Source organism: Chiloscyllium punctatum, chromosome 52, assembly GCF_047496795.1.
Source record: "Chiloscyllium punctatum isolate Juve2018m chromosome 52, sChiPun1.3, whole genome shotgun sequence".
NCBI classification, from domain to species: Eukaryota; Metazoa; Chordata; class Chondrichthyes; order Orectolobiformes; family Hemiscylliidae; genus Chiloscyllium; species Chiloscyllium punctatum.
In genome coordinates this window covers 18,532,320-18,556,096 of record NC_092790.1, presented here as the reverse complement: position 1 = coordinate 18,556,096, position 23,777 = coordinate 18,532,320, and the positions used below count along the sequence as shown (strand labels likewise).

The 23,777-nt window shown below is 44.6% G+C and overlaps 1 protein-coding gene across 7 annotated transcripts; it reads right to left on the bottom strand.

Annotated features, from left to right (window-relative positions):
* Nucleotides 1-470: 470 nt before the first annotated feature.
* LOC140470812 (uncharacterized) lies at nucleotides 471-22,774 on the bottom strand. 7 transcript variants are annotated; one of them, XM_072566795.1, is made up of 5 exons: nucleotides 22,394-22,774; nucleotides 21,541-21,665; nucleotides 14,646-14,723; nucleotides 9,943-10,234; nucleotides 471-2,764 (listed from the first exon to the last, which is right to left on the bottom strand). In XM_072566795.1, exon 5 carries the CDS (start codon nucleotides 2,371-2,373, stop codon nucleotides 1,213-1,215), a length of 1,161 nt encoding a protein of 386 aa, XP_072422896.1. In that variant the 5' UTR covers nucleotides 2,374-2,764; nucleotides 9,943-10,234; nucleotides 14,646-14,723; nucleotides 21,541-21,665; nucleotides 22,394-22,774; the 3' UTR covers nucleotides 471-1,212. The 7 variants fall into 7 exon arrangements, with proteins under 7 accessions (XP_072422896.1, XP_072422895.1, XP_072422899.1 ...); XM_072566794.1 differs by having other exon boundaries at nucleotides 21,541-21,647; XM_072566798.1 differs by having other exon boundaries at nucleotides 21,541-21,622.
* Between the last annotated feature and the right edge of the window lie 1,003 nt (nucleotides 22,775-23,777).

Below are 23,777 nucleotides of genomic sequence, written 5' to 3'. Positions count from 1 at the left end.
CTGCACCCCCTTCTAAAAGATGAAAGACTTAACAGCAATCTAGGTTTGTACAATATATCATTTCAGTTGCTTGAAACTATAATCTTTTGCTATAAATTCTGTGTCTTATGATCCTTCTCCACAGCTACTCGATGACAGAGCAGCACTCCGAAAGGTAGTGGTCCCAAGTAAACCTGGTGTTGTGTGATTTTTAACTTTATCCACCCCAGTCCAACATGAGTTCCTCCATATCATTTCTAGTGAACACAGCCCACACTGCTTGGTGCTGCCAGGAAACTTTACAATGCTGATGAAATGATGCAGTATATGCACTCCTGAAAAATTCACAATTTCTAACGATACTAACTACCCAATCGCTGCTCCTTCTGATACATGACATTGGAAACTCAGCACTGGAGACTGAAAGAAATTAGCAGCTTTAAAAGAAATACCTGTTAGATCTCAGAGATTTCAATGTCTGAGTACCACGGGAAGTTCAGGTCACCTTTATTGTGACCCAACTTTGTTACTGCTTCAGATCTCCCCAGCAAAAAGGTGTACAGAAAGTAGCTTTACTTTTTAAACAGGTCAAGGTCAAAGTGCACATATTCCCCACCCCACTTCCTTTACTATTGGTCAGCTCAACAATTTCAACCTATACATTGTATCCAAATAAGTTTCTCCCCTCCCTCATTTTTTTGGGGTGGCAGGAAGGCAGGGTGCAGTCAAAAGTCAACCACTCTGCAGTGGGTCTGGAGTGACATGTAGGCCAGACTGGGGAAAGGATGCAGCTGGGATGACAGTGAATCCATTCTGCAATGGCAGTTTCCTTCCCTAAAAAAGGGCATGAGTGAATTAGACCTTTTATCTTCCCCAAAATTGTTTTCATCATTAGATTCTGAACCGCAGATTTGTGACCGAATTCCAATTCTGCCATCCTCCGCTGCAGGATTCAAACCTGAAAGTCCCCAGAGCTGGGTCGATTGTCCAGCCGATAATGACATGAGGCCGTAGCTCCTTCAATCCCCCTGCAATGGCACATGAACTCACTGGTGCCTCCGTAGGTGGGAGGTGTTGATAAAGCCCAGAGCAGGTGAGCAAGCTGTCCCTGGTGTGGACCAATTGGCACATCCACAGGCCGGAAGAATCAATGAATCCCTTCCCGCACTCGGGCAGCTGCATTGTCTCTCCTCGGTGTGGACCCGCTGTAGGTCAGCAAGCCGGAACAATCGATTAATCCCTTTCTGCACTTGGGCAGGTGAATGGCCTTGACTCAGTGTGGACCCGCTGGTGCGTCCGCAGGTTGCCCACCTGACTGAATCCTTTCCCGCATACGGAGCAGGTGAATGGTCTTTCTCCGGTGTGGACCCGCTGGTGGGTCTTCAGAGTGGAAGAATCGAGGAATCCCTTCCCACACTGAGAGCATGCGAATGGTCTCTCCCCGGTGTGGACCCGCTGGTGTGTCCGCAGGTTGCCCACCTGACTAAATCCCTTCCCGCACACAGAGCAGGTGAATGGCCTTTCTCCGGTGTGGACCCGCTGGTGGGTCAGCAGGGTGGAAGAATCGAGGAATCCCTTCCCGCATTGAGAGCAGGCGAACGGCCTCTCCCCGGTATGAACCCGCTGATGGGTCATCAGCTTAGCCGAGCAAGTGAACCCCTTCCCGCACTCAGGGCACGTGAAGGGCCTCTCCCCTGTGTGGACCCACTCATGCCTCTGCAGGTTGCCCAGCTGACTGAATCCCTTCCCACACACTGAGCAGGTGAATGGCCTCTCCCCTGTGTGGACCCGCTGGTGTGCCTGCAGTCCGGAGGAATTGCTGAAGGTCTTCCCGCACTCGGGGCAGCTGAAGGGCTTCTCCCCGGAGTGGACGGACTGGTGGGCCAGCAGGCTGGAGGAGCGGTTAAAGCTCTTACCGCATTCTGGGCAGGAGAATGGCCTCTTCCTGGTGTGGAGCTCCTGGTGCCTCATCAGGTTGGAGTAGCGGGTAAAGTCCTTCCCGCACTTGGGGCAGGAGAATGGCCTCTCCCCAGTATGGACCCGCTGATGCTTCAGCAGGGCGGAGGAATCGGTGAAGGCTTTCCCGCATTCGGGGCAGCTGAAGGGCCTCTCGCCGGTGTGGACCCGCCAGTGGGGCAGCAGGTGGGAGGAGCGGGTAAATCCCTTCCCACACTCAGGGCAAGAGAATGGTCTTTCTCCGTTGTGGACCCGTCGGTGGGCCCAGAGGGTGGACGCATGTGTAAAGCCCTTCCCACACTCAGGGCAGGTGAACGGCCTCTCCCCGGTGTGACTGCGTCGATGACTTTCCAAGGCAGATGGGACACGAAAGCCTTTCCCGCAGTCGCCACACTTCCATGGTTTCCCCATGGGCCGGGATTCCTCAGGTTTCTCCATGTCTGAAGCTTCAGCTGTACACAAACGCGTGTACAGCCCCTTGCCACCGTGAACCCCTCTTTCCAGGCTGTATAAATGTTTCAGGTTCCACACTCAGTGTGCTGCAAAACTGAGCTCTCTCACCCAGTCCCACTGATGCTGAAAACGTACTGAAACAGGAACCACAATACTTTGCTCCATCTCACAGGATCATAGTCTAAAATCATTGCAGTCCCTATGGATTGGAGTGACTCGCAGACATTGAAGTGAAAGTGAGAACTGCAGACGCTGGAGAATCAGAGTCGAAAAGTGCGTTGCTGGAAAAGCACAGCAGTTCAGGCAGCACCCCACAGAGGAGGAGTGTCTTTCATCTGTTCATTTTGAAACATCCACCTTTAGATCTTCAAATACTCTGTAAGAAGAGATTACAAAACTCATCACTATCAGTTCAAAGTAGAAATTTAGAAAAAGCAATTCCAATTTCTATGGAACATTCTTTTCTTTTGTTATTCTGAAACATTGAAAGCACCATCCCATGCTCTCTTTCTCCCGCTCTGTTCCCACTCCACTCTAACTAATTCTCCTGAATGTGCTGATTCAGGATCTTACAGGGGCAGAAAAGCAAAAACGGCAAGACTGGTATCTCTTTGACTTTAAATAACTCCACCTGAAAAGTTAATATCTTTCACAACATTGGGATACTGCTGAGATTGAGCGGGCCTGATTTTGGAGGCAAATAAAAAGTGTAAATTCAGGATGAACCTGCAATGCAGATTCTTGAGAAACAACTGTACATGAAATAGTTAACATCCCTGGTTGGGGTGGGTGAATAAGACATCAATGCATTGACACTGACACCAGAGAGAAACTGAACATACAAACGTGCCAAACGTTAGTGGCAAGCCAAAGTCGTAGAGATATCCAAACCTAATCTAATCCCATTGGCCCACATCCCTCTAAACCATTCTTTTTTATATACCTATCAAGATGCCTTTTAAATGTCATAATTGTACCAGCATCCACGACTTCCTCTGGCAGCTGACTCTTCACATAGACCACCCTCTGAATGAAAATGTTGCCCCTGAGGTTAATTTTAAAACTCCCACCCCTGCCATCACCCTAAACCTATTACCCTCTACTTCTGGACTCCACCACCAGGATGGAGGATTTGAGCTACATGGAGAGGCTGAATAGCTGGGGCTGTTTTCCCTGGAAAGTTGAAGGCTGAGGGGTGACCTCATAGGCGTTTATAAAATCATGAGGGGCATGCATAGGATAAGTCGACAAAGTATTTTTCCCCGAGGTGTGGTAGTCCAGAAATTAGAGAGCATAGATTTGTGGTGAGCGGGGAATGATATAAAAGGGACCTAATAGTCAACATTTTCACATGGAGAGTGATAAATGTATGGAATGAGCTGCCAGAGGAAGTGCTGGAGGCTGGTACAATTGCAACATTTAAAAGGCATCTGGATGGGTATATGAAACAGAAAGGTTTAGAGGGATTTGGGCCAAGTGCTGGCAAATGGGACTAAATTAGGTTGGGATAACTGTTCAGCATGGACTAGTTGGACCGAAGGGCCTGTTTACACGCTGTACATCTCAATGACTCTAAATGTCTCTCGGTCACCCCTCAGCCTCCGGTGCACTAGGGAAAACACCCTCAGCATATTCAACTCAAATCCTCAAACCGTGGAGACATCCTTGTACATCTTTTCTGAACTCTTTCAAGTTACACAATATCCTGTCTAGGAGCAATGGGAGACAGAGCGAAGGTGACGTGAGACCAGGACAGTGCCGGGAAGGTAAGGACTTAGTATGTATTTTGGGCAGCAGCTAAACCTGAGATACTACACGTGTAGTATCTCCCTCCCGCACCACCCCTCCTCCGCTAACCAGAAGAAAATGACTCTGTAAGGTAAGGTTTTATTTTCTCTTTCTTTTCTTTCATATATTTAAGTGCATTGTTTGGTCTTAGTTAAAGCTAAGGCTTACAATGGCAGGGGATCTCAGACCCGTGGCATGTGCCTCTTGCTTGATGTGGGAGCTCAGGCAAGTGGCTGATGTTCTTGACTCTTGCAAGAAGTGTATCCAGCTGTAGCTCTTATTTGACCGCATGATGGGTCTGGAGCTGCGGATGGACTCAATGTGGAGCATCCACGATGCTGAGGAGATCGTAGATAGCACATTTAGTGAACTGGTCACACGGCAGGTTAGAATTGCTGAGGGAGATGTGAATGGGTGACCAAAAGGCAGAAAAAGAGTAGGAAGGTGTACCCTGTGGTCATCTCCCCCCAAAATAGGTATACCATTTTGGATACTGTTGAGGGAGATGGCTCACCAGGGGAGGGTAGCAGTTCCCAAGATCATAGCATGTGGTGAGAAAAAGATTCGTAACGCCATAGTATTAAGGGATGCAATTGTAAGGGGAGTAGATAGGCGGTTCTGTGCCGAACATGGGACTCCTGGATGGTATGTTGCCTCCCAGGTGCTCGGGTCAGGGATGTCACCGATCGGCTGCAGAGCATTCTAAAAGGGAAGGGTGAACAGCCAGTTGTCTTGGTGCATATAGGCATCAACAATATAAGTAAAAAACGAGATGAGGTCCTGAAAGCAGAATTCATGAAGCTAGTAAAGAATTTTAAAAGGTGGACCGCAAAGGTACTGATCTCGGGATTACTACCAGTGTCACTGTTAGCCAATGAAATGAAAGAATAAGCAGGATGAACACATGGCTTGAGGGATGGTGTAGGAGGGAGGGGTTTAGATTTATTGGACATTGGGACCAGTTCTGGGGAAGGTGGGACTATTACAAATTGGACAGTCGACATCTAAATCAGACTGGAACTAATGCCCTTGGGGGAGTTTTTGTTACTGCTGTTGGGGAGGTTTTAAACTAATGTGGCAGGAGAAAAGAACCAGAAGAGAAGACAGCGAGGTGGAAACTGGAGACTGTAAGAATCATGAAGATAGCATTAATAAGGGGAAGAGTGGGCAGGGAGCAGATGAACGCAAAAGAACTGGTGGCCTGAAGTGCATATACTTCAATGCAAGGAGTACAGTGGGTAAGGCAGATGAACTTCGGGCTTGGATTGGTGCCTGAGAGTATGGTGTTATTGCAATCACAGAGACTTGTTTGAGGGAAGGGCATGATCGGCAACTAAATGTTCCAGGATATAGATGCTTCAGATAGGACAGGGAGGGAAGTAAAAGGTTGGGGTGGGGGGGTGGGGAGGGCAGAAAAGAGGAGTTGCATTGCTGGTCAGGGATGATACCATGGCTGTGCTAAAGGAGGACACGATGGAGGGCTTGAGTAGTGAGGCTTATGGGTGGAGCTGAGAAATAATGGTGCAGTTACATTGTTGGGGCTGTATTAAGGCCTACCTCATGCTAACTGTTGGGAGAAGAACAAATAGGTAAACAGATTATGGAAAGATGTAAAGGCAACAGAGTGGTGGTGATGGTAGATTTTAATTTTCCACACATTGACTGGGATACATTTTATGTCAGAATTCTGGATGGGGCAGAATTTTTAAAAAGCATCCAGGAGAGTTTTCTGGAGCAATATGTCAACAGTCCGATGAGGGAAGGGGCCATATTGGACCTGGTGTTGGGGAATGAGCCAGGCCAGGTGGGAGAAGTTACGTTGTGGGGGAGGGGGGGGGTTTCTTTGGGAATAGTGACCACAATTCTGTTAGTGTTAGAATACTGGTAGACAAAGATGAGAGTGGTCCTAAGGGAAGATTACTAAACTGGGCAAGGCCAATTATATCACAATTAGGCAGGAACTGGGAAATGGGGATTGGACACAGCTATTTGAAGAGAAGTCCACATTTGAAATGTGGGAGGCTTTCAAAGATAGATTAAAGATAGTGTAGGATAGGCGTGTCCCATTGAAAGCAAAGGATAGGAATGGCAATATTCATGAACCGTGGATGACAGGAGAAATCGTATGACTAGCCAAATTGAAAAGGGAAGTGTACATAAAGTCCAGGCAGCGAAGAACAGAACAGGCCCTGGAGGAATATTGGGAAACTAGGACCAGTCTTAAACGAGGAATCAAGTGGGATAAAAGGGGTCATAAAATAGCTATAGTAAACAGAAATAAGGAGAATTCCAAAGCCTTTAATTCTTATATAAGAAGCAAGCGGGTAACTAGGGAAAGGATTGGTCCACTAAAGGATCATGAAGGAAGGCTGTATGTCGAACCTAAGAGAATGGGTGACATTCTGAATGATTACTTTGCATCACTGTTCACTGATGAGGGGGATATGATACATGTTGAGATTAGAGACAGAAGTTTGGTTACTCTGGATCATGTTGACAGAAATAAGGAAGATCTGTTGGGTACGCTAGAGGTAATTAAGGTGGACAAATCCCCAGGACCAGATTGGATCTGTCTCAGGTTGCTGAGGGAGGTGATAGAGGAAATAGCTGGGGCACTGACAGCTATCTTTGTAGCATCCTTTAAACACAAGTGAGGCGCTGGAGGACTGGAGGGTTGCTCATATTGTCCCCTGTAACTACAGACCAATGAGCCTGATGTCAGTGGTGGGAAAGTTGCTGGAGAAGCTACTGAGGGATAAAATCTATTTATATTTGGACAAGAATGGGCTTATCAGGGCTTATCATGCAACATGGTTCTGTACGGGGGAGATCATGCCTTACCAACTTTAATAGAGTTCTTTGAGGAAGTGACCAAGTTGATAGATGAAGATGTCATATACATGGACTTTCGTAAGGCGTTTGATGAACGAATAGAAAAAGTGAAGTCACATAGCGTGCTGGGTGTTCTAGCTAGGTGGATAAAGAACTGGTTGAGCAACAGGAGACAAAGAGTAGTAATTGAAGGGAGTTTCTCGAAATGGAGAAAGGCGACCAGTGGTGTTCCAGAGGGATCAGTGCTGGGGCCACTGTTGTTTGTATGATCTGGAAGTGGGCACCGTTGGTATGATCAGCAAGTTTGCAGATAATGTGAAGATTGATGGAGTAGCAGAAAGCATAGGGGGCTGTCAAAGAATACAGAAGAATATAGATAGACTAGAGAGTTGGTTGGAGAAGTGGCAGATGTAGTTCAATCCAGGTAAATGCGAGGTGATGCATTTTGGCAAGTCTAATTCGAGAGCAAATTATATAGTACTTGGAAGAGCCTTGAGAAATGTTGATGAGCAGAGAGATCTGGAGTTCAGGTTCATTGTACCCTGAATGTTGCTGCACAGGTGGATAGAGTGGTCAAGAAGGCATATGGTATGCTTGCCTTCATCGGAGTGGGTATTGAGTATAAGAGCTGGCAGATCATGTTAAAATTGTGCACAACATTGGTTTGGCCGCATTTAGAATGCTGTGCAGAGTTCTGGTTGCCCCATTACCAAAAGGATGCGGACACTTTGGAGAGGGTGCAGAGAAGGTTTATGAAGATGTTGCCTGGTATGGAAGGTGCGAGCTATGAAGAGAGGCTGATTAGATTAGGTTTGTTTTCATTAGAAAAAAGGAGATTGAGGGGGGAACCTGATTGAGGTCGACAAAACCATGGAGGGTATAGACAGGGTAGATAGAGATAGCTTTCATAAGACCATAAGACATAGGAGTGGAAGTAAGGCCATTTGGCCCATCACGTCCACTCCATCATTCAATCATGGGCATTTCAACTCCACTTACCCGCATTCTCCCCGTAGCCCTTAATTCCTTGTGACATCAAGAATTTATCAATCTCTGCCTTGAAGACATTTAGCGTCCCGGCCTCCACTGCACTCTGCGGCAATGAATTCCACAGGCCCACCACTCTTTGGCTGAAGAAATGTCTTCGCATTTCTGTTCTGAATTTACCCCCTCTAATTCTAAGGCTGTGTCCACGGGTCCTAGTCTCCTCGCCTAACGGAAACAATTTCCTAGCATCCACCCTTTCCAAGCCATGTATTATCTTGTAAGTTTCTATTAGACCTCCCCTTAATCTTCTAAACTCCAATGAATACAATCCCAGAATCCTCAGCCGTTCCTCGTATGTTAGACCTACCATTCCAGGGATCATCCGTGTGAATCTCCGCTGGACACGCTCCAGTGCCAGTGTGTCCTTCCTGAGGTGTGGGAACCAGTACTCCAAATGGGGCCTAACTAGAGCTTTATAAAGTCTCAGTAGCACAACGGTGCTTTTATATTCCAACCCTCTTGAGATAAATGACAACATTGCATTCATTTTCTTAATCACGGACTCAACCTGCACGTTTACCTTTAGAGAATCCTCGACTAGCACTCCCAGATCCCTTTGTACTTTGGCTTTATGAATTTTCTCACCGTTTAGAAAGTAGTCCATGCATGTATTCTTTTTTCCAAAGTGCAAGGCCTCACGTTTGCTCACATTGAATTCCATCAGCCATTTCCTGGACCACTCTCCCAAACTGTCTAGATCCTTCTGCAGCCTCCCCACTTCCTCAGTACTACCTGCCTGTCCACCTAACTTTGTATCATCGGCAAACTTCGCTAGAATGCCCCCCGTCCCTTCATCCAGATCATTAATATATAACGTGAACAGCTGTGGCCCCATAACTGAACCCTGCGGGACACCAGTTGTCATGGCTGCCATTCCGAAAAAGAACCTTTTATCCCAACTTTCTGCCTTCTGTCAGACAGCCAATCCTCAATCCATACCAGTAGCTCACCTCGAATACCATGGGCCCTCACCTTGCTCAGCAGCCTCCCGTGTGGCACCTTATCAAAGGCCTTTTGGAAGTCTAGATAGACCACATCCACTGGGTTTCGCTGGTCTAACCTATTTGTCACCTATTCAAAGAATTCCAACAGGTTTGTCAGGCATGACCCCCCCTTACTAAATCCATGTTGACTTGTTCTAATCCGACTCTGCTCTTCCAAGAATTTAGAAACCTCATTCTTAATGGTGAGAGGTGAAAAGTTTAAGTGGCATACATGCAGCAAGAACTTTACACAGAGGGTGGTAGATGCCTGGAACACGTTGCCAGCAAAGGTAGTGGAGGCAGGCATGGAAGATTCATTTATGATGCTTCTGGACAAATGCATGAGTAGTTGGGGAGCGAGGGATGCTTAAGAATTGGGCGACAGGTTTAGACAGTGGATTTGGATCAGCTCAGGCTTGCAGGGCTGAAGGGCATGTTCCTGGGATGTAAATGTTCTTTGTTCTTTATTCTTCTTATGGGAGGGCAGACCAGAGTTGCACACAATATTCCAAGAGTGATCTTACCAATGTCCTGCACAGCCTCAACATAACCTTCCTTCTCCTATACTCAAAAGATTGGGAAAGTACTCAAAACCTAGAAAAGACAACCGGGAAAGAATGGAGGGACAAACCGAAAATTTGAGGGTCATATTGGAAGCACCAACGCCTCAGACGGGGTTGGGGATGGGGGAAGAAAGCAGAATGTGGTGGAGACAAGGCGGAGGAAGAACAGAGAATGCAAAACCGTTGCAGCCAGCTTGAAGATGCAATGAGGGATATTGCATGCACTTTTAACTGTTGTATTTAGTTGTGGGGACTGTGTGCATTTTAAAAGTAAAAACAGTAAAGATCTCTCCCCCTTCCCAATTTCTGTCCCTCCTCACCGGAGTAATTAACACACATACCTGAGTTCACTCCAGTTGCTACAAGTGAAGAGATTGCCCCCTCCTCTCTCTCTCTCTCTCTCTCTCTGCCTCCCAGGTCGAGGATTTGCCCAGAGGAGGGAGATTCATTCGGAAACTGACAAAGGCACTTCCGCGTTATGACGTAAAGATGGGGCGAGGGTCAGAGCGAGGTCGACGGTGGAACCCGCACTGCGCCTGCTCCAGACGGCCGGTCAACACTGCGCCTGCTCCAGACGGCCGGTCAATACTGCGCCTGCTCCGGACGGCCGGTCAGCACTTCGCCTGCGTTGCCCTGCAGTGAACCAGGAGGAGAGTACAGTTTGGAAAAATCCCTTCTTTTCAGAGAAATCCTACAATGTAGAAGCAGGTCGCTCGGCCTAACGATTGTACACCGACCCTTCGGAGGGTAACCCCCCAGACGTATTCCCCTACCCCTCTGCATTTATCCCTGACTAATGCACCTAACCTACACATCCTTGGACACTATCAGTAATTGACCATTGCGAACCACAATAACTCGCATATGTATTATTTCGCACAACCAATCTATCATAACCAGCACATCCTTGGGCACTATGGGTAATTTAGCATAGCCAATTCACCCTAACCTGGACATTCTGGTCAGTATTGATAGTTTCAGAGAGTAGAGTCAATCAAGAAAACTGGATTAGTGGTGCTGGAAGGGCTTTTGCCTGAAACGTCGATTTCGAAGCTCCTTGGGTGCTGCCTGAACTGCTGTGCTCTTCCAGCACCACTAATCCAGAATCTGGTTTCCAGCATTTGCAGTCATTGTTTTTACCTCAATCAAGAAAATGTCTGTTAGAGCATAGAACTTTGTTTCATTGTAGCTGCTTCTTTAAGTCCTCAGCAGTTTTTTTTTATTCTAGTAATATTAAATCAAACTGAAATAAACCTGAGCTGAGAGAACTGGTCGCTCGCCTTTCATTGTACAATTATTAAAAAAACATAAAGGCTTCCCCTGATTGTTGAGTCAGGCTGTGTCTATTCACGATTTCAGCACCACTGCTTTACATACCCTTTTGAAAAAAAAACAAAACAGGGGCAACATAACACTGCTACAGGGGCAGAATTGTCCCAATAGCATGCAGTCTGTGTTGTTGTTGAGACAGATGTCTTGAAGTTTATTAACAACACTCAATATTGCAAGATCTCAGGCTGAGACACATGTGGGTTCTGTACTTATTTATGACTATAACATGACATGAGGCTGACTGCATGGTGGTCACATATTGCACTGTGACTACTGAGGTGAAGGAAGAACCTTTGCAGTGGAATGTCACACAGTGTGAGGTGATCCACCTGCTCGAAATGTGCATGTTCTTTCTGTGATCCATGCAATGCTACAATAGACTTCATCATCACATCTTCAAAAAGGAAGGAGCCGGATCACGAGTTTTAATCTTTCAAAATATCCGAGGTTCTTAAATGGCCACAACAGGCTGCAGGATATTCCTCTCTTCATGGAAGCAGGGATAAAATAGGCAGGGATGTATAGGCTGCTTGGTTTCACATCAGTCACGGGGGAAAATGCTGCAATCAGTCGTGAAGGAAGACAAACGAGACACTTATAAAATCTAGTTATAATCAGGCAGAGTCGACGTTGCTTTGCGAAAGGAACTCACTTAATGGGAGTTTTATTTTGAGAAAAAAACAACGTGGATCATTCAATTTGATTTGCTTTGCTTTATTCTTGTTACGTGTACCTCCATACAGGGTAAGTGCAGGCAGGTTATATAACTCAAGATGCATTAGGGTAATAGAACAGAGTGAAGAATGAATGTTAAGGGTGCAGAAAGGGTGGGATCGAAATTAAATTTGAAATTTGAAGTGTCCATTCTGAAGTTCAATAGCAGAAGGGAAAAAGCTGTTCTTGAATCTGTTGGTCCATCTGTTTACGCTTCTGTATCTTCTGCCCGATGGAACAGATTATAACTGGGGTGGGAGGGGTCTTTGATAATGTTGGCTGCTTTCCTGAGGCAGCAGGAAGTACATGTTGAGTCAATGGATGGCAGGTTGGCTTGTGTGATGGACTGGGCTATGTTTGGAACTCTCTGTAGTTTCTTATGGTCCTCGGCACAGTAGTTGCCATACTAAGCCACGATGCATCTGGATAGAATTCTTTCTTCGGTGCATCTTTTAAATTCATAAAAGTCTTTACAGATATGCTGAATCTCCTTAGCCTCCTGTGCTAGGATAAGTGAGTGATCGAAGGTCTGACAGTTGGAGTACAAAATTAATAAATGTGAAGTCATCCATTTAAGTAGGAATAAGAGTAAAAAGGACTATTATTTGAATGGTAAAAAGTTGCAGCATGCTGGTGTGTAGAGGGACCTGGGTATCCTTGTGCATGAATCACAGAAGATTGGTATGCAAGTACAAAAAGTAATTAAGAAGGCAAATAGAATGTTGTCGTTCATTGCTAAAGGGATAAAGTTTAGAAGTAGGGAGGGTATGTTGCAGCTGTATAGGGTGCTAGCTAGGCCACCTCTGAGTACTGCATGCAGTTTTAGTCTCCTTGCTTAAGGAAACATGTGCTGAAACTGGGGTGTGTGCAGAGGAGGATCACGAGTTGATTCCAGGGTTGAGGTAGAACATAGAACATAGAACATAGAAGAATACAGCGCAGTACAGGCCCTTCAGCCCTCGATGTTGCGCCGATCAAAGCACCCCTAACCTACACTAAGCCACTATCCTGCATATACCTATCCAATGCCCGCTTAAATACCCATAAAGAGGGAGAGTCCACTACTGCTACTGGCAGGGCATTCCATGAACTTACGACTCGCTGAGTGAAGAACCTACCCCTAACATCAGTCCTATATCTACCCCCCCTTAATTTAAAGCTATGCCCCCTTGTAATAGCTGACTCCATACATGGAAAAAGGTTCTCACTGTCAACCCGATCTAACCCCCTAATCATCTTGTACACCTCTATCAAATCACCCCTAAACCTTCTTTTCTCCAATGAAAACAACCCCAAGTGCCTCAGCCTTTCCTCATAGGATTTTCCTACCATACCAGGCAACATCCTGGTAAACTTCCTCTGCACCCGTTCCAGTGCCTCCACATCCTTCCGATAGTATGGCGACCAAAACTGCACACAATATTCCAGATGCGGCCGCACCAGAGTCTTATACAACTGCAGCATGACCTCAGGACTCCGGAACTCAATTCCTCTACCAATAAAAGCCAGTACGCCATATGCCTTCTTCACTGCACTATTTACCTGGGTGGCAACTTTCAGAGATCTGTGTACATGGACACCAAGATCCCTCTGCTCTTCCACACTACCAAGTAGTCTACCATTAGCCCAGTAATCCATCTTTTTATTACTCTTACCAAAGTGAATCACTTCACACTTAGCTACATTGAACTCCATTTGCCACCTTTCTGCCCAGCTCTGCAGCTTCTCTATATCCCGCTGTAGTTGGCTGAAGAAGACAGTCTGAGTAGACAGTGATTATATTCTTTGGAGGATCTTATAGGAACATATAAAATTATGAAGGGAATAGATAAGACAGGCGTAGAGAGGATTTTGCCACTCGTGGGTGAAACTGGGATAAAAGGGCATAGCCTCAAAATTAGGGGGTGCAGGTTTATGACAGAAATGAGAAAGAACTTCTTTGCCCAGAGGGTTGTGAATCTGTGGGATTCCTTGCCCAGTGAAGTACTTGAAACTTCCTCAGTAAGGGTTACGGCAAGAGAGTGCGTAAGTGGAGCTGAGGCCATGAAAGGATCAGCCACGACAATTTGAATGGTGGAATTGGCTCGAAGGGCCAGACTGCCAACAACTGCTCCTAGTTCTTATGGAATAGAGAAACCCATTGATGCCCTTCTATTCCAGAAGTGAGAATTCCCAGAATCATGGCATTCCAACCAGAACTCCATCAACAAACACATTGACTTGGATCCAATTTACCACCACCTGAGAAAATGAACTGGCAATGCCATCACCAACCCAAGGAAACCTACACACAAATAGAAAGTGGGCCATACCACCAGTGCTTCATCCAGAGGCTCACTGATGATGTTACCAGGTGTGGTGATGCAACATCTGAAAACAAACCTTCCAGTTCAGCCAGTAAACTTATATCCAGAAGTCTATAAAATTGCGATGCATGGTTAAGGTTGATGGTCAAATCTTTTTCCATGAGTTGAAATATGTCTAAAACTAAGAGGCATGCATATAAGGTGAGACGGGGAAAGTTCAAAGGAGATCTAAGGTGCAGTTTCTTTTAATGTAGATAGTGGTAGGAGTGGAACGGACTGCCAGTGGTCATGATGGAGGCAGATACGATGTAGGTATTGAAGGGACTTGAAAATAAGCAAATGAATCTGCAAGGAATGGAGGGATATGGACCAAGGGCAGACAGAAGGGATTAATTCCATTTGGCATCATATTCGGCACAACATCTTGGGCTGAAGGACCCATTCCTGTGCTGTACTGTTCGATGTTCAGATTTAATGCAGTGTATATTTCGGATGAGGATTCATTCAAGTTAATTGGAACTGCATAGCATGCATTGAGAATATAGATAAAAAAATATAAACTTTATTTCCTTGGTGGGGTTTGACTCTTGGTTTGAACGTATCTCTCTGGAAATGGAGCTCCATGTGAGTCTGATTCAATCCACTCTTTGACTTTGGAAAGGATGTTCTTCGCTGTGATAGCAGGAACATACCTGCTGTTTGTTTGAAGCAGCTGGTCACACCTGGCTCAGTACTGAGGGAACCATTGTCTTGGTCCTTTGAGTACTTGCCTGGAGGAAGACAGAAGAGACACCTCCTGTAAATCGACATCAGTTGTGATTGGCAACATCCATGTAACAATCAGTTAATGACCATTAGGATTTTTTTGTTTAAAGCCTGAGATTTAAACAGAACCACAGGTCTGATTCCACTCTTGCTCTGAGCTGCTCTTTGTCCATTTTTTCTTAAAATTCTAATACTAGTTGAGTGAGATTCAGAAACTAAACAACATCCATACAGCTCCATGAATGGGGGCACCTGATGCAAGTGGGTATGCAGATATGTGAGTTTAAGTATTGATCTATGCCTGTCTGTTCTTGCTTGGTGAATGCGTGGGTGTAGTTATCAAACTGCAACTTTCAGTATATGGTAAATATATTTACATATTCACACGGCAGGGACTGGTCTGGTCTCATTGATAGCTAAAGAATCATAAAAATAGTACAGCATCGGTGGGGCTGGGCATTCAGCCCATCTTGTCCATGCCAATGCCAACACACCCAGGTGTCCTTTCTCATCCCACTTTCCTGCCACAACCCGTAACCTTGCAGTTTACAGCACTTGAGATGCAGTTCGAGGGAATTTTTGTTTTTAAAAAATGTAAGATCTCTGCCTGCACCACCAAATCAGGCAGTGAATTCCAGATACCCACCAATCTCTACAGAAAAAACACATTTTTTAAATTAATGCCAAAAGAAACAGGTTCCTCCTGTCTAATGTCTCCCTCTCACTAGTTAGTTAAAAATCACTCAACACCAGGTTATGGTTCAACAGGTTTATTTGGAAGTGCACACTTTGAGTGCTGCTCCTTCAGGTAGCTCACTCAATAGTACTGTAGACCCCCCCCCCACCTCCATGGGGGTTACGTTCCAGGACCTATGGCAGAAGCTCAAAACGGTACAAACCCATTAATTTAAATGGGAAATATACCTTCCCAGCAGCCTCCTGGATGCTGGCTCTGGAAGATTCCCTTTCATGTGTTCAGACCACGGTAAACCGTGGTTAAGTGAAACCACGACAACAGGACCCGCGTGTACAGGGCTCACCCTGTATTCCTTAATCATGGCACCTCTGTTCCAAGGAATACAACCCAAACCTCTTCAATCTCTCCTGTTGGCTACAATTCACCAGCCCTGACAACATTCTAGTAAATCTCCTCTGCACTCTCCCCAGAGCAATGACAATATTCCTGTTGTAGCCACCAGTGCCTCATTGTTATTTCCCTATTTTTGTATTCGCCCCTCTGCCAATAAGGGAGAGCATTACATGTGCCTTCTTTACAGCCCTTTGTATCTTAAGGGACCTGTGCATTTGCATACTAAGATCTCTCACTTCACCTGTCCCCTAAATATATTCCCATTTATTGTCTATTCCCATTTATTGTCTGACTTCCCAAAATGCATTCCCTCATACTTATCAGAGCTGAACTCCATCTGCCACTTTCCCGCCCACTCCACCAACCATCTATATAGTTTAGGAGCTTACAGCTATCCTCCACACTATCCGTTACACGGCCAATTTTGGAGTCGTCTGCAAATTTCACAAATTTGCCCAACATATGCAACTCCAAATCATTAATATATGAAACAAACAGATGTCCCAACACTGAGTCATGCAGAGCACGACTTGTAACAGCTTTCCATTCACAAGGGCCACCATTGGCCATTACCCTTTCTTTCCTATGACTGAACCAACTTTGGATCCAATTCAACACATTACCCTATATCCCTCAGGCTATTACTTCTTGGACCAGTCTGCTGTGATGCTGCTGCTCCTTAACAAGCCGGTAAAAGACACAGGCTCTGAAAAGTCTGAGGTGATGGGTTTTAGGGCCATTTGGATCGTAGCTAACAGGTAATGCCTCAGGCAAAAGACTTCACAAATTTTAAAAAGAACACTTGTACAGTGAAAGGGGAGTGGCCCAGTTTTCCCAGCTCAGTATTTCTCTAGTTTGATTTGGTTTTTGGCTACCTGGCTATTGACTGAAAGCAGTTGAAAAAGCTGCTGAGCCTAAACAAGCAGGTCCATGATGGTACCCTCTCTTCTGTAAGACCCTGTGTTTGATTTTATTTTTTGTGTCAATGTGTATTTATGGGGATTGTTGTAAATGTTGGGAACACCATCAATAAGTTGGTATAATCAGTTGCTTTTTTGGATTTTTAAGTTATTTAGTATTCTGTTCTCTTTTGTTTCTGTATCATTCAGTAAATTTGTAAATTAAACCGTTTGGTTTAAAACTACATGGTTTGAGCAGCTACATCCTTCCTGGAATATCTTTGTTACACCCGCTTAAAACAAATGGCAAAGTTAGTTTCCGGGTTACTTTCTTGAAATGTTTGGAGGGGGTCTGGCCTTCTCCATAACAGATTGGGGGCTGCTTGCAGAACTTACTCTGTAGTTCTGATTTGGGATTTGGGTTGTTGGACTCAAAGGCAGTGAGTGGTAAATATTAGCGTCTTTTGTTCCGGGTGTTGAATTCAATTGGTTTAAACGGTGCTTGGAAAAAGTGAGGACTGCAGGTGCTGAAGATCAGAGACGAGAGTTCAGGGTTGGAAAAGCACTGCAGGTCAGGCAGCATCTGAGGAGGAGGAGAAACAACGTTTTGGGCATCAGCCCTCCATCAGGAAACAGTGCTTGGGATAGCAATGGCTCTTTGAGTCATCAAGAGTTTTCTGGGGGTGGAAGACGTGACTTCAGATTTTTGCAAAAAAGTGATTAAGGTCAAGCTGGAGGTTGACCTGTCTCCTTCCATGAGGAAAAGGGCGATAATTACAGGAATAGCGCAATGCTTATATTTGCTGGAAACGCCATCAGAATCTTTAGGGATGGCTAACATTCAATTGAAAATGGAACAGCTCGAGTTAGAGGCAAAAGTCAAGGAAAGGGCAGTCGAAACAAAACAGTTTGAATTACGATTAAAAGCAGAAGAGAGAACGAAGAGAGAGAAAAGGAAGGAGAGGAAAAGAAGAAAGAGGGAGTTTGAACTTTGGAAATTGGCACTTAGACAGCAGTTAAAAAATTCATTTCCTGAAGTAATGAGAACTCATGTGGAAGAGCAGAGAGTTAAACCAGCAAGACTGGCATCAGAAATGGCTGATGATTGAGTTAATCAATAAATCAAAATTGGGCTGCCAAAATCAATTTCAATCCATAAGGGATAATAATTGTGGATAAGAGAAATTCTCACATGGAAAGGGAAAAGTTGATCTCTGTAAAGATCATAAGGATGACTTACTACAGAGTGAAAAGGAAACCCTTGAAGGAGAAAGAGAAGTGAAACAGCTCTGGTGTTTTCAATAAAGTAGGCCACATGAAATCAGAAAAGCACCGAGAAGCCAGAAGTCAGGATAAGCCAGTGAATTTTGTTGGAGTGGTAACAGAGAGCACTGTGGAGATGAGAAAGCTGCGCCAGAATGTACAAGCTGGTTGGAGGTTGTTTATGGAGGAAGTGCCAGATCTTCATAAACCATACACCGTGAAGGTAAAGTTTACTCATATAGGCCAGGAGCAGCAGGTAAAGAGGTAACAATATTCAGAGATACAAGAATCCTCTCAATCTGTGATGCTAAAAGATGAGGATATATGTACCTCTGAAGGACTATTGCCAGAAAAGGTACAGTAATGGGAATTCACATTGACATAAGAAATGCTCAGTTGTAAGAAGTGAGGTTAGAGTGTCTAGTGAAGAGGGGAGAAGTCATAGTAGGAGTACTGGACAAAGTTTCAGCTCCAGGAATACAATTTGTCCTTGCTAATGATGTTGCTGATTCACTGGTGGGAGTGCTGCTGATTGTGGTTGCAAAGCCAATGGAAATTCAGGCAACTGAACTATTGCAGCACACACATCCTGGGATGTTTCCTGACTGTGTGGTAACAAGGTCACAAAGTCACCAGTTGAAACAGGAAAGATCAAAGAGTACGGATAAGAAAGTTGAAGGGAAATTAGCAGAGACCCTGTTTGATCAGATGGCTGAGACAAACCAGGAACAGATAGATGACAAAGCGGACACTTTAGCTCAGGTAAATTACAGCAGAAAGTTGAAAATTTAAAGCAATTGTATCAAAAGGCAAACACAAAACAAATCCAAATGTATCCCTGATTGTTATTATCTTAAAAGTGATGTCTTAATGAGGAAATAGAGACCATCACATAATCAGACAGATGAAAAATGGGCAGATGTTTATCAAGTTGTATTGCCAGTGGGTTATAGAAAGGATGTGTTGCGAGTAGCACATAGAACATAGAACAATACAGCGCAGTACAGGCCCTTCGGCCCTCGATGTTGCGCCGATCAAAGCCCACCTAACCTACACTAACCCACTATCCTCCATATACCTATCCAATGCCCGCTTAAATACCCATAAAGAGGGAGAGTCCACTACTGCTACTGGCAGGGCATTCCATGATCTTACGACTCGCTGAGTGAAGAACCTACCCCTAACATCAGTCCTATATCTACCCCCCCTTAATTTAAAGCTATGCCCCCTTGTAATAGCTGACTCCATACGCGGAAAAAGGTTCTCACTGTCAACCCTATCTAACCCCCTAATCATCTTGTACACCTCTATCAAATCACCCCTAAACCTTCTTTTCTCCAAAGAAAACAACCCCAAGTGCCTCAGCCTTTCCTCATAGGATCTTCCTACCATACCAGGCAACATCCTGGTAAACTTCCTCTGCACCCGTTCCAGTGCCTCCACATCCTTCCGATAGTATGGCGACCAAAACTGCACACAATATTCCAGAAGCGGCCGCACCAGAGTCTTATACAACTGCAGCATGACCTCAGGACTCCGGAACTCAATTCCTCTACCAATAAAAGCATGAGCTACCTGTATAGATTGTCTGTTTGGAATTCACATTATTTAGTTGTCATCTCGGTATGTGACAACTATTCAGTAAAGGATTAATTCTGTCCTTATCAGTCACAGATAAACTCCAAGTAAATATGCTTCATCCCGGTTGGAGAATTTGAGCTATGGGCAGAGGCTGAATAGGCTGGAACTGTTTTCCCTGGAGAGTGAACTTATAGAAGTTTATAAAATCATAAAGCGCATGGAGAAGTGGTGGAGCCTGGTAAAATTACAACATTTAAAAGGCATCTGAGTGGGTATAATGAGAAAGCCTTAAAGCTTGTCCTTAAATATTTAGACTAAATGTAATGTTGAACACAAGAAAATAAACAGGGCAGACAGGGAGCTATCAGGCCACAAAAGGGGGAACCTAGGATGTGCAGAAGATAAAAAACATCTGTTCTCAACAAGTGATAACAGGATGCTCTAAAGCAATTAAGAACATTTGCCTTAGCATCAATGAATCTGTGTCAAAAGGACACAGTGATAACATTCACAATTGTTAACTTATGAAATTAATGAGTGTTTCATTGTGATCTTGGAAACGTTGTATCATCTCAGAAGCATGTCAAAAGCCTTGTAAAACATGGTCAGGTGCTATCAATTACAATGGATTCTTATAACGTGTGTGCGTTTGTGCGTGTGAGTGATAAATGTTTTGAATTTATTTGCATTTTGGGATTTTATGATGATTTTGAGTGGCCATTGCTGATTATGAAATGCAAACTCTAAAATGTAATATTGATGAAGTTTTAACTTAGTTGGTGTTTTTTATACGCCATGACTGCCCCACTGTCAATTCTAACTCGTCAGATCTTCCTTGAATTTGAATCACAATCCTGAAAAGAAAGCATATTTAATTTGAGACTAATGAATCATTTAAAATTTATACTTTCAGACTCAGGCACAGAATTATTTTGTGTTTAAGATAAAAAGCAGGAGGCTGCTCCTACATTGAAGAGATTCTGACACAATCCGTCAGGAAGCCATTTTATGGTCAAAGCTCAATAAGATGCCATTTTATAAAACAGTGATATCTGACATGTGAGCTGTGCAAGGTTACCTTATGACCTCTCCCACTTAGTTTAGACTGATACCTCTTTATGATAGAGACTTACCTCACCAACAGGCACTGACTCAGTTGAATCTGTTTTTCCCACCTGATGGATGGCTGAGGGCCTGCAGGAGCGATCAGTTAAGCGCACACAGGCCTGTTAATTAACTTCTCTTCCTTATGAATTATTGTCTTTCTACTGTCTGTCTAATTAAGAACATGCAGTGGTTTTTGTAAAAGTTTGGGAAAAGGAAGCCTGTTGGAGTCAGAAGAGTGGAGTCACCTGCGAGGGTTTTTAAAGGAAGGTCTCCTACTTTTCTAAGGTTTTAGAACCTCAGCTAGCCTGGCTTATAGGTGTCAATGTTATGTTCTAACATTGATGCTATTGGTAAATAAAGGGAAAGGCTAAAATTAAACTAAGCTGCTGTAAGAGGTTTTTATTCCAGACTATCAAAGAGTACGATCTCCAGGACAAACCAAGAGAGGCTCATAGGTCTGAGTCCATAAGGGATTCCCTGGGCTGTCTTACATCTGTACTTTAACAATATGAATAGGAAGGGTTTAAAGAGAGATGGGCTAAGTGCTGCCAAATAGGATTCGATTAGGTTAGGATATCTGGTCGGCATGGACAAGTTGGACTGAAGGGTCTGTTTCCATGTTATACGTTTCTATGACTCGATGACTCTTCGGTAACTCTTGCCCTGTTGGTGAGCACATTTTCCTTCCATCTCTTAACCCCTCCTTCACAGATGGTTGTTGAAATGATGCAACAATGTGACCTAATTGTCTATCTTCATTGTAACATTGAAAATGCTCTGAATAACTGCAGATTTTAATGCCGTTCCTGAATGTCTATTTTGGATGAGGATTCAATTTATCTATCTTCAACACTGGTGCGTAAATGTCAATGGGCTACATACCTTCGATTTGTTAGAGGCAGCTGGTCACTCTTTGCTTTGAACTGAGGAAGTATTACAGTGTCTTAGTCCCTCAGGTGTTTTTCTGGAGGAAGACACAGGGACACCACCTGTAAATCAACATGAGGCTAGTCTGGCAATATTGAACTGATCATTGTCACATTCATTGCATCTTCATTGGGATTTGTGTTGTTTTTTTCTTAAAACTTAACCAGAACCACGGCTCTGATTCCATTGTTGCCCTGAGCTGCTCCTTGTCTGGGGATTGTGTTTGTTTTTCATGTGATTCAATTCCAGTAGATTTGGAGATGCTGGTTTTGGACTGGGGTGTACAATGTTAAAATCACACAACATGAGGTGCTTCTAAATAAGCCTGATGGACTATAATCTGGTGTTGTGCGATTGTTAACTTGATACCATTTGAGTGGGATCCAAAAACTGAGCAACAACCGCCCCAACACCATGAATAGGTGTACTCAATCACCAGGATGCTTACATAGTTCAATATCCAACTCCCCAACTACCTGTTGGAAAGAGGAAAAACGGCGTTATTTCTAATGTTTTTACCAAGACCCCAGTGTATGTCTTTTTACAGGAGTATCACCTTCCTACAGTTGGTCCACACAACCTCAATGAACAGCGGGAAAACAGAATTAAATTAAAACAGGGTTCAGAGGATTGCAAACCACAAGAATACCCCACAGCAGTTTCTCCCAGCTCTGCCTCCCTCAGCAGGCCCACACACAGCCCGAGAAAGGCCTCTCTCTTCCCCCCAGCCCGCTCACTCCAAGTTCCGGGACCAGTTCCTGCTCCGCTCGGCCTCTTACAAACAGTCCCCGGTTCTCCCTGAACTCACCCCGAATCAATCCCGGTCTCGGAGCCCCCTCTGTGTCCCAGGCTCCCATCCCGATGTGCTGCTGGAAGGAGCCTGCTGTTCCCTCCCTTCCCTGGGCGCTGATCTCTCCATTGCGGTCTGTTTCAAACAAACCTCTTGTACTCACTGAGTAAATGCTCCTCAATGGCAGCGCTGGGGGAGGGCCTCACGCATGCGCTCCTCTCGACAGGAACAGTCAGCTTTGGGGAGAAAAGGTTCAGTCCCAGATACAGTTGGGGCTGGAGTGAGCTTTTCCAGCACCACTCTAAACCAGAATTACGCTCTGAAATGCCAGGGCTGCACTCTCTATGGATTCGGCGGCTGAGGATAAAGCGACCCTCTTCCCACCCATAGGCTCCTTTCTGTGCCACCCAAATCCTCCGATAGAGAGCGGAGACCTGAGGAGGGGAAGGGAGCGCATGCGGAGAGCACAGTGTAATGTTGCCACTTATTTCACATATATCGCGATTTTTAAATTATTTCGATTCCAAAAATGTACTAATACCGTGTTTTGCGGTATGGCAGAGAACATTCAGAGTGGTCGGTTCACTTTGCTGCTGTTTACCGTGGCCAATGATTTTAAAATTGCATGTATTCCTACAGTATAGATAAGAAGCTATTCGGCCAATCGAGACTCTACTGTTCTGCAACCTGGTCAGTTCATGTATAGAATCGCGTCGTCATTTGTAATTGTAACATATAGCAAAGTATTAGGCCATCCTGCCCATCCAGTTTGTTCTGCCATTCGATCATTGCTGATATTTCTCAAACTTACTCTTCTGTCTGCTCCCCGTAACCATCGTTCCTGTTTCTCGTGAATACCTGTCTTGCTCAGTAATAATATCAATGCGTACTTGGCTGTCTATGCCATGAATAGTAATTAGTAAAAACTTATTTTGGAACCCAGACATTAATGTTACATATTGCAGTATTCATATTTCCGAGGCATGATAGTCGGCTCAGTTTTGTTTCTGGGAGCCTGCGGATATGTTGTATTGCTCATTCTTTCCATCTGCCTGTTCAGGAAGTGATTACAAATAGTCTTCGGGCAAGTAATAACCTGGATGAAATAAAAATGTGTTGATAAAGCGTGGTTCTGTAATTTTATCCGTGTACACTGTATTAACTTTTAAGGTGTTTCAATCGGCGGGCTTTCGATTGATTTACGGCGGATACGAGTCCGTTTGCTCATCCAGAGAGACATGAGTATTTCTATCGGATGTTATCGTTTCTATTGGCAGTAATTTGCAACTAAATGAATCTTCATTCAGGGATTGCGGAATGTATGAAAATATAGTAATAAGAAATTTTATTTTAACATCAAATCTTAATATTGCGTTAGATATTTCTGGAAAAACCCCGTCTC